Source organism: Procambarus clarkii, chromosome 62 (assembly GCF_040958095.1).
Source record: "Procambarus clarkii isolate CNS0578487 chromosome 62, FALCON_Pclarkii_2.0, whole genome shotgun sequence".
NCBI lineage: Eukaryota > Metazoa > Arthropoda > Malacostraca > Decapoda > Cambaridae > Procambarus > Procambarus clarkii.
The window spans coordinates 5,551,488-5,569,143 of NC_091211.1; the positions used below are offsets into that span (position 1 = coordinate 5,551,488).

General features: G+C 42.6%; 1 protein-coding gene across 1 annotated transcript in view; it reads left to right on the forward strand.

Annotated features, from left to right (window-relative positions):
• Positions 1-17,656, forward strand: part of LOC123766598 (antizyme inhibitor 2) — a 286,143-nt gene that overhangs the window by 194,465 nt on the left and 74,022 nt on the right. Inside the window, exons 5-6 of the mRNA XM_069308159.1 lie at positions 9,137-9,309; positions 9,628-9,829. Of these exons, the coding sequence (XP_069164260.1) occupies positions 9,137-9,309; positions 9,628-9,829 (375 nt within the window). The remainder of the gene's footprint in view (positions 1-9,136; positions 9,310-9,627; positions 9,830-17,656) is intronic.

A 17,656-nucleotide genomic window follows, 5' to 3' on the forward strand; every position in this document is an offset into this window, starting at 1 on the left:
GAATATTTTATATATATATATTTTATTATATTTAATTTATTTAAATTTAATTAAAAATTTAAATTAAAAATTTAAATTAAAAATTTAAATTAAAAATTTAATTAAAAATTAAATTTAATTAAAATTAAAATTTATTTAAATATATTTATATTTAAATATAATTATATATATTATATTATATATATATATATATATATATATATATATATATATATATATATATATATATATATATATATATATATATATATATATATACATACATATATTTATATATACATATATTTATATATATATATAAATATATATATATATTATTAAATATGACCGAAAAAGTAAGATTAATAATTCTAACACGAATTTTCTCAATCTTTCGTACATTACGCTTCACTGTTGGAGGTAAATCAAAAATCACTTCTCCAAAATTCATTTTTATTTCTAGTCTGACGCGACACGGGCGCGTTTCGTAAAACTTATTACATTTTCAAAGACTTCACAAATACACAACTGATTAGAACTTGCGTTTCCCTGATTTTATATCTACATTTGAGTGAGGTGGGAAGGGTGATGTGGCATTACATTTGAGTGAGGTGGGAAGGGTGATGTGGCATTAACACAAGACAGAACACTAGGGGATATTAATAGGGTATTAAAAGTATCAACACAAGACAGAACAGAAACAATGGGTATTGAATAGAAGTGTTTGTAGAAAGCCTATTGGTCCATATTTCTTGATGCTTCTATATTGGAGCGGAGTCTTGAGGTGGGTAGAATATAGTTGTGCAATAATTGGCTGTTGATTGCTGGTGTTGACTTCTTGATGTGTAGTGCCTCGCAAACGTCAAGCCGCCTGCTATCGCTGTATCTATCGATGATTTCTGTGTTGTTTACTAGGATTTCTCTGGCGATGGTTTGGTTATGGGAAGAGATTATATGTTCCTTAATGGAGCCCTGTTGTTTATGCATCGTTAAACGCCTAGAAAGAGATGTTGTTGTCTTGCCTATATACTGGGTTTTTTGGAGCTTACAGTCCCCAAGTGGGCATTTGAAGGCATAGACGACGTTAGTCTCTTTTAAAGCGTTCTGTTTTGTGTCTGGAGAGTTTTTCATGAGTAGGTTGGCCGTTTTTCTGGTTTTATAGTAAATCGTCAGTTGTATCCTCTGATTTTTGTCTGTAGGGATAACGTTTCTATTAACAATATCTTTCAGGACCCTTTCCTCTGTTTTATGAGCTGTGGAAAAGAAGTTCCTGTAAAATAGTCTAATAGGGGGTATAGGTGTTGTGTTAGTTGTCTCTTCGGAGGTTGCATGGCTTTTCACTTTCCTTCTTATGATGTCTTCGATGAAACCATTGGAGAAGCCGTTATTGACTAGGACCTGCCTTACCCTACAGAGTTCTTCGTCGACTTGCTTCCATTCTGAGCTGTGGCTGAGAGCACGGTCGACGTATGCGTTAACAACACTCCTCTTGTACCTGTCAGGGCAGTCGCTGTTGGCATTTAGGCACATTCCTATGTTTGTTTCCTTTGTGTAGACTGCAGTGTGGAAACCTCCGCCCTTTTCCATGACTGTTACATCTAGAAAAGGCAGCTTCCCATCCTTTTCCGTCTCGTAAGTGAAACGCAGCACGGAACTCTGCTCAAATGCCTCCTTCAGCTCCTGCAGATGTCTGACATCAGGTACCTGTGTAAAAATGTCGTCAACATACCTGCAGTATATGGCCGGTTTCAAGTTCATGTCGACTAAGACTTTTTGCTCGATGGTACCCATGTAGAAGTTTGCAAACAGGACACCTAGGGGAGAACCCATGGCGACCCCATCTACTTGCTTATACATGTGCCCATCCGGGCTCAAGAAGGGTGCCTCTTTAGTACAAGCTTGGAGTAGTTTCCTCAGAATACTTTCTGGCATGTCAAGAGGAGTACAGGCTGGATTACGATACACTCTGTCGGCTATCATTCCGATTGTCACGTCCACAGGTACGTTGGTAAACAGCGATTCTACGTCCAACGAGGCTCTTATCCCTGTGGCCCGTGCGCCCCGCAGTAAGTCCACAAATTCCTTTGGAGACTTCAGGCTGAAGGCGCAAGGAACATAAGGAGTCAGCAGGCCGTTGAGTCGCTTCGCCAGTCTGTACGTGGGTGTGGGTATCTGGCTAATGATTGGCCGAAGTGGGTTTCCAGGCTTGTGCGTCTTGACATTTCCATACGCATATCCAGGTTTATATTCCCCAATGATCTTTGGCAGGTGGAGTCCGGATTTCTTGGCGTTCACAGTTTCGATCAGTTTGTTGACCTTTGCTTTTAATTCGGCTGTAGTGTCCTTCGTTACCCTTTGGAACTTAGTTTGGTCAGAGAGTATGATGTTCATTTTCGCCAGATATTCGTCTTTTTTAAGAATGACATATATTGGCGACTTGTCACCTCTCCTGACAACTATCTCCTTGTTCTCACGAAGGCTTTTAGCTGCCGCTTTAAGCTCGGGGGACAGTATGGTGCTTCTGTAGTTGCCTCGATTCTTTCCTCCTTCTGCAATAAGTTCTGCTTGTAAGGTATCTTTGGTAGTGACCTTCTTAGTAAGAAGGTCACTACCAAAGATACCTTACAAGCAGAACTTATTGCAGAAGGAGGAAAGAATCGAGGCAACTACAGAAGCACCATACTGTCCCCCGAGCTTAAAGCGGCAGCTAAAAGCCTTCGTGAGAACAAGGAGATAGTTGTCAGGAGAGGTGACAAGTCGCCAATATATGTCATTCTTAAAAAAGACGAATATCTGGCGAAAATGAACATCATACTCTCTGACTAAACTAAGTTCCAAAGGGTAACGAAGGACACTACAGCCGAATTAAAAGCAAAGGTCAACAAACTGATCGAAACTGTGAACGCCAAGAAATCCGGACTCCACCTGCCAAAGATCATTGGGGAATATAAACCTGGATATGCGTATGGAAATGTCAAGACGCACAAGCCTGGAAACCCACTTCGGCCAATCATTAGCCAGATACCCACACCCACGTACAGACTGGCGAAGCGACTCAACGGCCTGCTGACTCCTTATGTTCCTTGCGCCTTCAGCCTGAAGTCTCCAAAGGAATTTGTGGACTTACTGCGGGGCGCACGGGCCACAGGGATAAGAGCCTCGTTGGACGTAGAATCGCTGTTTACCAACGTACCTGTGGACGTGACAATCGGAATGATAGCCGACAGAGTGTATCGTAATCCAGCCTGTACTCCTCTTGACATGCCAGAAAGTATTCTGAGGAAACTACTCCAAGCTTGTACTAAAGAGGCACCCTTCTTGAGCCCGGATGGGCACATGTATAAGCAAGTAGATGGGGTCGCCATGGGTTCTCCCCTAGGTGTCCTGTTTGCAAACTTCTACTTGGGTACCATCGAGCAAAAAGTCTTAGTCGACATGAACTTGAAACCGGCCATATACTGCAGGTATGTTGACGACATTTTTACACAGGTACCTGATGTCAGACATCTGCAGGAGCTGAAGGAGGCATTTGAGCAGAGTTCCGTGCTGCGTTTCACTTACGAGACGGAAAAGGATGGGAAGCTGCCTTTTCTAGATGTAACAGTCATGGAAAAGGGCGGAGGTTTCCACACTGCAGTCTACACAAAGGAAACAAACATAGGAATGTGCCTAAATGCCAACAGCGACTGCCCTGACAGGTACAAGAGGAGTGTTGTTAACGCATACGTCGACCGTGCTCTCAGCCACAGCTCAGAATGGAAGCAAGTCGACGAAGAACTCTGTAGGGTAAGGCAGGTCCTAGTCAATAACGGCTTCTCCAATGGTTTCATCGAAGACATCATAAGAAGGAAAGTGAAAAGCCATGCAACCTCCGAAGAGACAACTAACACAACACCTATACCCCCTATTAGACTATTTTACAGGAACTTCTTTTCCACAGCTCATAAAACAGAGGAAAGGGTCCTGAAAGATATTGTTAATAGAAACGTTATCCCTACAGACAAAAATCAGAGGATACAACTGACGATTTACTATAAAACCAGAAAAACGGCCAGCCATGAGAAACTCTCCAGACACAAAACAGAACGCTTTAAAAGAGACTAACGTCGTCTATGCCTTCAAATGCCCACTTGGGGACTGTAAGCTCCAAAAAACCCAGTATATAGGCAAGACAACAACATCTCTTTCTAGGCGTTTAACGATGCATAAACAACAGGGCTCCATTAAGGAACATATAATCTCTTCCCATAACCAAACCATCGCCAGAGAAATCCTAGTAAACAACACAGAAATCATCGATAGATACAGCGATAGCAGGCGGCTTGACGTTTGCGAGGCACTACACATCAAGAAGTCAACACCAGCAATCAACAGCCAATTATTGCACAACTATATTCTACCCACCTCAAGACTCCGCTCCAATATAGAAGCATCAAGAAATATGGACCAATAGGCTTTCTACAAACACTTCTATTCAATACCCATTGTTTCTGTTCTGTCTTGTGTTGATACTTTTAATACCCTATTAATATCCCCTAGTGTTCTGTCTTGTGTTAATGCCACATCACCCTTCCCACCTCACTCAAATGTAATGCCACATCACCCTTCCCACCTCACTCAAATGTAGATATAAAATCAGGGAAACGCAAGTTCTAATCAGTTGTGTATTTGTGAAGTCTTTGAAAATGTAATAAGTTTTACGAAACGCGCCCGTGTCGCGTCAGACTAGAAATAAAAATGAATTTTGGAGAAGTGATTTTTGATTTACCTCCAACAGTGAAGCGTAATGTACGAAAGATTGAGAAAATTCGTGTTAGAATTATTAATCTTACTTTTTCGGTCATATTTAATAATATATGTCTACAGGAAAGACTGCTACCAAAATATACTAAATATATATATATATATATATATATATATATATATATATATATATATATATATATATATATATATAAATATATATATATATAAATATATATATATAAATATTTTTTTTTTTTAATTTTTTAATTTTTTTTTTAATTTTTTTTTTTAAGTTTGTGAGGGTACCACCTCTGGTGCCAATGTGGGGACCCATAGCCTCGGAGAAGAAAATAAAAAGTATTCAGAGGAGACCTTGTGGTTTCTCACTGAACACTAATAAATATATATATATAAATATATATAATATATATAAATATATATTTATAATATATATATATTATATATATAAATATATATATATATAAATATATATATATAAATATATATATATAAATATATATATATATAAATATATATATAAATATATATATAAATATATATATAAATATATATATATATATATATATATATATATATATATATATATATATATATATATATATATATATATATATATATATATATATATATATATTTTGGTAGCAGTCTTTCCTGTAGACATATATTATTAAATATGACCGAAAAGGTAAGATTAATAATTCTAACACGAATTTTCTCAATCTTTCGTACATTTCTTTTCACTGTTGGAGGTAAATCAAAAATCAATTCTCCAAAATTCATTTTTATTTCTAGTCTGACGCGACACGAGCTCGTTTCGTAAAACTTATTACATTTTCAAAGACTTTTAGTTTACAAATACACAACTGAATAGAACTTACGCATCTCCGATTTTATATCTACATTTGAGTGAGGTGGATGGGGTGAGGTGGCATTAATAGGGTATTAATTTCATCAACACAAGACAGAACAAGAGGTGGCATTAATAGGGTATTAATTTCATCAACACAAGACAGAACACGAAACAATGGGTATTGAATAGAAGTGTTTGTAGAAAGCCTATTGGTCCATATTTCTTGATGCTTCTATATTGGAGCGGAGTCTTGAGGTGGGTAGAATATAGTTGTGCATTAATTGGCTGTTGATTGCTGGTGTTGACTTCTTGATGTGTAGTGCCTCGCAAACGTCAAGCCGCCTGCTATCGCTGTATCTATCGATGATTTCTGTGTTGATGATTTCTGTGTTGTTTCTAAACATGATGATTTCTGTGTTGATGATTTCTGTGTTGATGATTTCTGTGTTGATGATTTCTGTGTTGATGATTTCTGTGTTGATGATTTCTGTGTTGTTTCTAAACAACACAGAAATCATCGATAGATACAGCGATAGCAGGCGGCTTGACGTTTGCGAGGCACTACACATCAAGAAGTCAACACCAGCAATCAACAGCCAATTAATGCACAACTATATTCTTCCCACCTCAAGACTCCGCTCCAATATAGAAGCATCAAGAAATATGGACCAATAGGCTTTCTACAAACACTTCTATTCAATACCCATTGTTTCGTGTTCTGTCTTGTGTTGATGAAATTAATACCCTATTAATGCCACCTCTTGTTCTGTCTTGTGTTGATGAAATTAATACCCTATTAATGCCACCTCACCCCATCCACCTCACTCAAATGTAGATATAAAATCGGAGATGCGTAAGTTCTATTCAGTTGTGTATTTGTAAACTAAAAGTCTTTGAAAATGTAATAAGTTTTACGAAACGCGCTCGTGTCGCGTCAGACTAGAAATAAAAATGAATTTTGGAGAATTGATTTTTGATTTACCTCCAACAGTGAAAAGAAATGTACGAAAGATTGAGAAAATTCGTGTTAGAATTATTAATCTTACTTTTTCGGTCATATTTAATAATATATATATATATATATATATATATATATATATATATATATATATATATATATATTGTGACGGTAAAGCGTTGGTGTTCAGCTGTTTCAAAAGCTGGGGGCAGGGCCTCGTCACATCACAAAAAAAAAAAAAATAGTTTGTCCTTTCGTCTGTGGTAAGGTAATGGGAAGACACACAAAACACAAGTATATAAACAATGAAATTTTAATTACTCTAGAAAACAAGACATGAATAAAGACAATCTCATAAAATTCAACACTGGTCAACAAACAAAATAACATGAATAATAACTGGCAATGAAAAGTTACTCTAAGACAAGTAAGTTATAGGGATAGCAATATAAATTAATATGTGCGGCGCTGGAATACTGGCTTCAAGCTGCCACCTCCCTTAGTACACGAAAGCCAAGGCTTAGTCTACTAGCGAGAGATGTCAACTCCAAGGAGCACAAAGATATTCTGACGAGTGCGGCGTGCTGCTGCCCAGACAATGACTCTGGTGGTGACATGAGTGCAGGTATGGCGAGACATCAGCCAATCAGCAACAGGCAGGCGGAGGATGAGCAATTTGCTGGTTACGGCGGCTGTGGCTGGTGTCGGGGTGTGCATGGTAAGATTTGCTTCCTGGGCAAAACGTTTGGCGATACTGGTGGACGTATCTTCTATATAGTATCTTGTACTTAACGACGTAATGATGTAGGGAAGAGCAGCCTCAATCTCTCTTAAAAGAGATTATCGTCACAATATATATATATATATATATATATATATATATATATATATATATATATATATATATATATATATATATATTCTACTACTACGGTCAGTAGGCTACGGTCAACAACACACTTGAATTCCGAACTGTAGGCTTCTTTCTGCCTGTGTATCGTACTTCTGCCGATATTTTGATGCACTATCGCAGCTTCAACACTTCGTATGTAAGTCTGCCACTTAAAACCCGGAAATTTGGACTCTAAATAGGAGTTCTGCCACCCAACGCCTACCCCGCCTAACACCTACCTCCTAGATCAAAGTTTAAACTAGGGGAGTAATGTTTAATAAAAGTTACCTTATTAAATTTGTTGCTGTCATTCACACTTCATAGTTTCGTTTTGCCTTTATATATACTTTTCAATTATTCTTATGAATTTGATTTATTGTTATAGAGACCCCTTCCTCACTTATTATTTGTTTGTAAATAGCCTTCATATTTTTGATAATGTTCTTTAGTCCAAAAGATGTGCATCTTTGTTAAATAGATATCAATGGTTAAAACAAAGGGTCGAGCTAAATGGGAAGAAATCTGATTGGAGAAATGTGGTAAGTGGGGTACCACAGGGGTTCATTTTGGGGCCAACCCTTTTTTCATATACATCAATGACAAATGAGAATGTTGCAAACCCCATTACCAAATTTACAGATGACACTAAGAGTTATGGTAAAGTGGGAAGTGAAAATCATATTGAGGCATTACAAAGAGATCTATATGAACTCCACAAATGGTCAGAAATCTGGCAAATGCTTTTCAAAATCGATAAATACAAGACTCTGCATGTGGGGGCATAACAATCCACGTGACAACTACCAAATTAGCAGCAATACGTTACAACAGATTGACGAAGAAAAGGACCGTGGAGTCAGAATCCAGCATTCACTGAACATTGCACAACAAGTGGAAACGGTAGTAAAAAACAGCGAACTAAATCCTTAGAATAATCAAGCGTACTCTTGACTTTATGAAATTGAAGATAGTCATTCAACTGTACAAGTCTCTGTACACCACCACCTGTATCATTGCATCCAGGCATGGAGAGGAGACCTCATCTTCCGAAAAACATATCTTCATTGGAGAAAGTTCAACACCGGGTAACAAAAATAATTCCAGAACTAAGTCAACTCTCATACCAAGACGGGTTGAGAGCCTCGGGGTTCACACACCAACAAAAAATGCAAGTCAGACTTGATAGGGCTGATCTCATCAAAACTTTCGAAATACTGAACAATTCTGGGATGCTGGTCCAAACAATTTCTTCAAAAGGTCAGATGTAACACAAATAAGGAGCAACGGTTTCAAGCTCAACAAGCCACAATCTAGGACAGAACAGGAGATGCTTTTTCACCCACAGCTTTATAAGCCCATGGAACCGCCTACCCTTCGAAGCGGTAGGCGGTTCCAAGACTGCTGAGCTTCAAAATCCTGGTTGAAAAAAATCATCAGGATAAATGGGGTGAAGATGGGGGGGCGGGACCTTTGACAAGCCGTTGACTTCCGGTCCTCATCGAGGCCACTAGTGTGTTAGTAGACCTTAGACAAAATCTGGAAATTTTGAATCATTGTTTTTCGATACATTCCACCACTGAACTCTTGATGCACAAACAGATGAGTAAATGTATAACTGTATATGTACAAGCAGGCATAAGACATGTTGTGGTGGCAATAAGTGGTGACGTGCAGTGTTTGTGTGGTGCAGGCAGAGCTGGAGCAGGTGCTGGGGCTGGGAGCACATCCTAGGCGCATCATCTTCGCTAACCCCTATAAGGCCCCGTCACACATCCGTCGAGCCCAGGAGCTAAATGTTCCCTTGATGACTTTTGACAGCGTGTCAGAACTACACAAGGTCAAGGCAATCTATCCAGAAGCACAGTAAGTTGGTACTATATTCTCCTTTTATAATGCATCGTAAGTTTATATATCTCTTTCAGAGGTTTTACTGCGAGACCTGATTTTTGATCATTCATAAAATTTTCTCGTAAATAATTCAACCAGTGACCATTAAAAATTGTCATTTAATACTTTATATAACAAGTTTTAAATATCAATCATAAATAATGACACGAATAATAATGACTGCCGTTCTCAAGACATACTATCAAACGCTTTTGATATATCAACATTCTTTCACCCTGCAGCAGAAACAAGCAGAAGTTGTAAACTAATACTCTCCCCACCTTATGTATCAAGGCTGGTGCTTCGGATACGCAGCGACGCCACTGAGGCCATAGTTCGTTTAGGGCTAAAGTTCGGAGCACTGCCGGAGGAGACCCGGGAGCTGCTGGTGGCTGCTCGCACCCTTTCTCTGAACATTGTGGGCGTCGCCTTCCACGTCGGCTCCGGATGTAGGGAATCGACCGCTTACACCCGCGCTATTACTGCTGCCCGCAAGGTTAGTATTGCTGCTGACCACAAGGTTAGTATTGTTGCTGCCCGCAAGGTTAGTATTGTTGCTGCCCGCAAGGTTAGTATTGTTGCTGCCCACAAGGTTAGTATTGTTGCTGCCCGCAAGGTTAGTATTGTTGCTGCCCGCAAGGTTAGTATTGTTGCTGCCCGCAAGGTTAGTATTGTTGCTGCCCGCAAGGTTAGTATTGCTGCTGCCCGCAAGGTTAGTATTGCTGCTGCCCGCAAGGTTAGTATTGTTGCTGCCCGCAAGGTTAGTAGTAAGTAATTATCAAAAGAAGGCACCAAACCGGGAAGGCTATGTAGCACCATCAAATGTGCGGAATAATCAGAGGGCGCTAAATATCACCAAGGATGCCAATACGAGAACAAAAACGCATAAGGCGAACGATATAAAAAATATCCGAGTCACCAAGAATTCTATTGACCGGACAGGTGACCGCGAGGGGCGGTCAGAGAACAAGACACACGCTCGTCCTGGAATTCAGGACATTCAAGAAGGATATGCACGACCATAAGAGGGACAATGCAATTAGGACAATAAAGAGCAGAGCGGCGCTCCATCAAGTGACCATGGGTTAAGCAAGTATGGTCAATACGCAACCTCACCAGAGCCGTTTCCCATCGCCGGTTACGGTGGTAGGAGGACGGCCACGAGGAAACACAACATTTAAGAGTACGTAGTTTGTTACCAGTAACAGACGACCAAGAAGCCTGCCAACGGGTAAGGATGGAGGAATGGATGACCGGGTAAAAGTCGGAATATGGAATACCTTTACGAGAGATGGGACATAAGCGGACAGCTTCCTTGGCGGCAGCATCCGCACGCTCATTTAAAGACACACCAATATGGCTGGGAACCCAACAAAATTCAACCGACTTAAATTTACTGTGAACAAGAAACAGCCAATGCTGGATCTCGACAACTACTGGATGAACCAGATTAAAGGACTCGAGAGCCATGAGGGCACTACGAGAGTCGACAACAACTACAAAGGAAGACTGACAACGAGAAAGCAGGAGACGAAGAGCATAGAGAATAGCATTAAGCTCCGCTGTGAAGATGCTGGTCTCCGGGGGTAAGCGACACTTATAAGTGTGATCAGGAAAAACAACAGAGTAGCCAACACCGTCTGCAGACTTAGACCCATCGGTGAAGACAGAAACGGAGTGAGAGTGAGAAGAAAAGTGCTAAAGAAAAAGGCGTTTTAGAACCGTAGGAGGGGTAAAAGCTTTAGTAACGCGGGTCAAGGATGTACAAAACTGCGGAAGGGGGACTCTCCACGGGGGTAAAGAAGGAACAACACGAGGAGAAATATTAGAAATACAAACAGAAAGAGAATCCTGTAAGCGAGATAACCGGACAGAAAGAGGGAGGTGGTGAAGAGAAACAGGAACCGCAGGAGGGGTAAAAGTTAAAGCACGACAGAGGCGAGAGGAAGGATGTTACAAGGACCACGCAAGATAGCGAAGACAGTAGCGATCACGGCGGTCCTGGAGAGACAGGAAGCCAGTGTCAACATACAAGCTGAAGACGGGAGTCGAACGAAAGGCACCAGAACTGAGGCGCAACCCAGAATGGTGCAAAGCATCAAGATGGCGAAGAGTGGAAGGAGAAGCAGACGAGTAAGCAGGGCAACCATAATCGAGCTTAGACAGGACGAGAGAGGAATGTAAAGCAAGGAGAGTGCGCCTATCCGCTCCCCAAGAAGTATGGGACAATACCCAAAGGAGGGTAAGGACCTTAGAGCACTCAACACGGAGGTAAGAGATATGGGGAGACCAAGACAAACGAGTGTCAAGGAATAACCCCAAAAGCTTCGCGGAATCTTTGTATTCAAGGGGATGACCATAAAGTGACAAAGAGGGACGAAGAACGACCCGTTTCCGAGTAAAAGTCATGGCACAAGTCTTAGTAGAAGAGAACTTGAAGCCATGACCTGTGGCCCAAGACGACACGGCATCAATCGCAAGTTGAAGCCGGCGTTGAAGGAGAGGCGAATCATCACCCTGACAGCAAAGGGTAAGATCATCGACATAGAGAGCGGAGAAAACACCTGAAGGAAGTGAGGAAAGAAGACCATTGAGGGCAACCAGAAAAAGAGTAGTGCTCAGAACACTACCCTGGGGCACACCTTCGTACTGCTGAAAAGAGGCAGAGAGAGCGGTACCAAGGCGCACCCGACAGAAACGACGGGAGAGGAAGCTGCGGAGAAAGAGAGGGAGATGACCACGAAGGCCAAAAGAATGAAGCTGGGATAGAATATGATAACGTCATGTGGTGTCGTAAGCCTTTTCCAGGTCAAAAAGAACGGCAACAACGGAGGTCTTCGCAGCAAGAACAGTACGAATATAGACCTCCAAGTTCACCAGGACATCTGTTGTGCTGTGGCACAACAGATGCCACAGGTGATGGGATGATGGGCCTGGCCCCCAGGGGTGATGGGCCTGGCCCCCAGGGGTGATAAGCCTGGCCCCCAGGGGTGATAAGCCTGGCCCCTAGGGGTGATGGGCCTGGTTGCCAGGGGTGATGGGCCCGGCCCCAGAGAAGAAATTCCCAAAGTTTAACTCATCAGGAAGTAAGGTTCTCCCTCACAAAGCCCATGTGATGGAAGCACATATTGGTAACAATCTATTTATAAGGAAAATTCCACAATCATAATCATGCGACTTGATCAAACAAGAAATGCTGTGCGAATCAAGGGTCCACCAGTGATTGGAATGACCTTCCCAATTACGTTGAAAACTGCCCTCTCTCAACTAGTTAAAGAGTGAAAAAAGTACTACCTAATCAACTCCATGCAACCTGTCCTACCTCCGACGTATCAACTTATGTCTTACCTTTATAAACAGTAATAATTAATGACTAACTTGTAAAACTGTTGATATCTGCTGTGTTTAAACTTAAAAAAATTGTAGTCTGTCTGTTTATTTAAAGTTAATATCTGCTCTCCTGTTGCAATTTCTGCTGTTCCATCCAACATGTAAACATTGTCACTTTTTTCTATTTCATTTCAATTCATGCTTTTTATTTAATTTAATTTTGATTCTTGGTTTTTAAGTGTTTTTCAAATTTTTCCCAAAATGCTGTGCGTATTAGTGGCCTTAGGCATCAGACATACTAGCTCTATCTATCAATCCAACATTCTGCTAATAACTCATTCTGTATGCATGTACTTCTACCTACACTATTATTATTTTTATTATTTATAATAAATCATCTTGCCTCTTAACATTTACGTTAAGATCCAATACTCCAGTTCGATAAAAGCAAGGATTTACACCTACAATATACTAGGCAAGAATAAACACTCAGGTTAAAGAAACTAATAACCAAAGAGCATTAAACACACATATCCACGTACACCATCCTCTTGCAGGTCACTCTTCCGAACACTGTGAGTGAATTGTACGTTGCATTTATATTTCACAAAATTCAATAATAGAAGCATTGTGGCAGATACTTAAAAGAACATGACAAGGGAAAATCCTGCAGACAAAACTGACGCGACGTCCCTCACAGGCAGCCATGACCAAACTAACTCTGCTTGCCAGGCAGCATACCTGCAAACGTAAAAAACTCGTCCTGTAACCATCCAAGTTATCTAATGTGTTATGCCCAAACACTTAACAAAGCATTCTACAAAATAACTAACCTACTGGCTGCTTACTACTTAGTCAACACTAGAATTTAGTGGTTGACTGGTGGTAACTAGACCCCCCTGGTCGTAACTAGACCCCCCTGGTGGTAACTAGACCACCCTGGTGGTAACTAGACCCCCCTGGTGGTAACTAGACCCCCCTGGTGGTAACTAGACCCCCCTGGTCGTAACTAGACCACCCTGGTCGTAACTAGACCACCCTGGTGGTAACTAGACCCCCCTGGTGGTAACTAGACCCCCCTGGTGGTAACTAGACCCCCCTGGTCGTAACTAGACCACCCTGGTCGTAACTAGACCCCCCTGGTCGTAACTAGACCCCCCTGGTGGTAACTAGACCCCCCTGGTGGTAACTAGACCCCCCTGGTGGTAACTAGACCCCCCTGGTCGTAACTAGACCCCCTGGTCGTAACTAGACCACCCTGGTGGTAACTAGACCACCCTGGTCGTAACTAGACCACCCTGGTGGTAACTAGACCCCCCTGGTGGTAACTAGACCACCCTGGTGGTAACTAGACCACCCTAGTCGTAACTAGACCACCCTGGTGGTAACTAGACCACCCTGGTCGTAACTAGACCACCCTGGTCGTAACTAGACCACCCTGGTCGTAACTAGACCACCCTGGTCGTAACTAGACCACCCTGGTCGTAACTAGACCACCCTGGTCGTAACTAGACCACCCTGGTCGTAACTAGACCACCCTGGTCGTAACTAGACAACCCTGGTCGTAACTAGACCACCCTGGTGGTAACTAGACCACCCTGGTGGTAACTAGACCCCCTGGTCGTAACTAGACCCCCCTGGTCGTAACTAGACCCCCCTGGTCGTAGCTAGACCACCCTGGTCGTAACTAGACCACCCTGGTCGTTACTAGACCACCCTGGTCGTAACTAGACCACCCTGGTCGTAACTAGACCCCCCTGGTCGTAACTAGACAACCCTGGTCGTAACTAGACAACCCTGGTCGTAACTAGACAACCCTGGTCGTAACTAGACCACCCTGGTCGTAACTAGACCACCCTGGTCGTAACTAGACAACCCTGGTCGTAACTAGACCACCCTGGTCGTAACTAGACTACCCTGGTCGTAACTAGACCACCCTGGTCGTAACTAGACCACCCTGGTCGTAACTAGACCCCCCTGGTCGTAACTAGACCCCCCTGGTCGTAACTAGACCACCCTGGTCGTAACTAAACGACCCTGGTCGTAACTAGACCCCCCTGGTCGTAACTAGACCCCCCTGGTCGTAACTAGACCACCCTGGTCGTAACTAAACGACCCTGGTCGTAACTAGACCACCCTGGTCGTAACTAGACCACCCTGGTCGTAACTAGACCACCCTGGTCGTAACTAGACCACCCTGGTCGTAACTACACCACCCTGGTCGTAACTAGACCACCCTGGTCGTAACTAGACCACCCTGGTCGTAACTAGACCACCCTAGTCGTAACTAGACCACCCTGGTCGTAACTAGACCACCCTGGTCGTAACTACACCACCCTGGTCGTAACTAGACCACCCTGGTCGTAACTAGACCACCCTAGTCGTAACTAGACCACCCTGGTCGTAACTAGACCACCCTGGTCGTAACTACACCACCCTGGTCGTAACTAGACCACCCTGGTCGTAACTACACCACCCTGGTCGTAACTAGACCACCCTGGTCGTAACTACACCACCCTGGTCGTAACTACACCACCTTGGTCGTAACTAAACGACCCAGGTCGTAACTAAACGACCCTGGTCGTAACTAGACCATCCTGGTCGTAACTACACCACCCTGGTCGTAACTACACCACCCTGATCGTAACTAGACCCCTCCTGGTCGTAACTACACCACCCTGGTCGTAACTAGACCACCCTGGTCGTAACTAGACCACCCTGGTCGTAACTAGACCACCCTAGTCGTAACTAGACCACCCTGGTCGTAACTAGACCACCCTGGTCGTAACTACACCACCCTGGTTGTAACTAGACCACCCTGGTCGTAACTAGACCACCCTAGTCGTAACTAGACCACCCTGGTCGTAACTAGACCACCCTGGTCGTAACTACACCACCCTGGTCGTAACTAGACCACCCTGGTCGTAACTACACCACCCTGGTCGTAACTAGACCACCCTGGTCGTAACTACACCACCCTGGTCGTAACTACACCACCTTGGTCGTAACTAAACGACCCAGGTCGTAACTAAACGACCCTGGTCGTAACTAGACCATCCTGGTCGTAACTACACCACCCTGGTCGTAACTACACCACCCTGGTCGTAACTAGACCCCTCCTGGTCGTAACTACACCACCCTGGTCGTAACTAGACCACCCTGGTCGTAACTAGACCCCTCCTGGTCGTAACAGATGTATATAAACTATTGCCGGCAATGTTGACAGTTATAATACAAGGCTTTTATTTTATTATTTAGAGCTCTGGTCCGTATGTGATTTGCTGACACCTCTGACAGGTTTATTTTTTATTTATAAAACATACATAATTACATAATAAAAAAGGGCACCGAAGCACCAGAGCATAACAAAAACAAACATAATTAGCCAAACAAAGAAAGCAGCACAGACATACAGTAACAACACAGCTACAAGCAAAACAGCACAATACATAATAAACGAGCAATTAGCACAAAACAGAGTAACAAAACAATAGACATAATACGTGAATCAGGACAACCTGATAAAACAAACACACAATCTCAAAAAAGAACACAACGCACAAAATAGAAAATCACATAAAAACAAAACACAAACATACTGAAATAATACAAACACATAAAAACAGCTGACAACGGCAATATAATAAGATAGGCACCGAAGAACTATAACAGTACAAGTCAACATTACACATGAACAAACACAGAAAGAGAAATACAGGACACTTCCAGAACTGGAACCCTCCACACAGGAAAAAGGTATGCACATTCAACAGGGCTGCGAACTCAACACACACGACGGAACAACCGGGCCACATACGGCACAACAAAACACATGACAAGCACACAAATACACATACACGGACCCGACCACCACACACGGAGGACGGGCCAGCCACTCATACAAACAACACCAGTCACCCAGGCCACAATAAAAGATAGACGTACACATGATAGTGCCAACAACAACTGCAGGACACAACACGCAGCCGGAATCATGGCCACAGAAGAACCGCACTAGACAGGCAGTACTTAAGCACACAACAACCAACCACAAAGGCCAGCGCACAACTAAAACAGCCAGCAACCACACTCTCGTACACACACAAAAACTCACGCACACTTAGACACACACAACCCCACCTGCAAACCAAAACACTCTAACGGGGAACAACACACAGAGAAAACATGCACAAACACAACTGCACCAACACACACGATTAGTGAGGTCCGCGGAAATTCGTCAATTTCTCGAAACATTGAAGGAGTATAGAGGCTAGATCATAGTATTTGGCCTCTCACAGTGTGTAGCTAGCAGGGTGCAACATAGCATAGTCATATCGCTAGCGATGGTGCGAAGAAACCAAAGTGGGGCTAGTGGCATCACCGGTGCATATACAGTGTGGAGGACTGGGTGGAGCGACCTGACCTGACGCCCAGCATGGGACGACCCGCCGTGGAACTGCCTGGTTGTGTTTGTTGGGTGGTGACTGTGATCAGTGGTACAGTAAATTAGTGAACTGTAACACAACGATACAGTGACTGACTCCAGAGCTTTGTGTAGATAGAGAAGAATTGCCATCATCAATCTACTACCACTTAGTGAATCACCAAGTGGGAGGCGACGACGGAGCACCATCGTCATCCATACATCGTCATTACTCATCTAGTTGTGTGAGCGGAAAGGCAGACTGGTATGTACCCCTCTCTGGTCATTTAATCAGATGTACAGTGTGAGGTAAAATATTATCAAATTCTTGTTCTGGATAGCATATATATTTAAAATCTCAAAGTGGCACATTTTGGGTAGAGGTTAAAGCTTACGGGAACTCGGGACACACGTACGCACGCATGCACGCATGCACGCCCACGTACGTATGCACGCACATATGCACGCACACGCAAAAACACACATACACGCACACACAAACGTTCAGTCAGGGAAGAAAGGATTATCACCTTTTGTGGAAAGAGGTAAGACCCCTCTATACCCCAC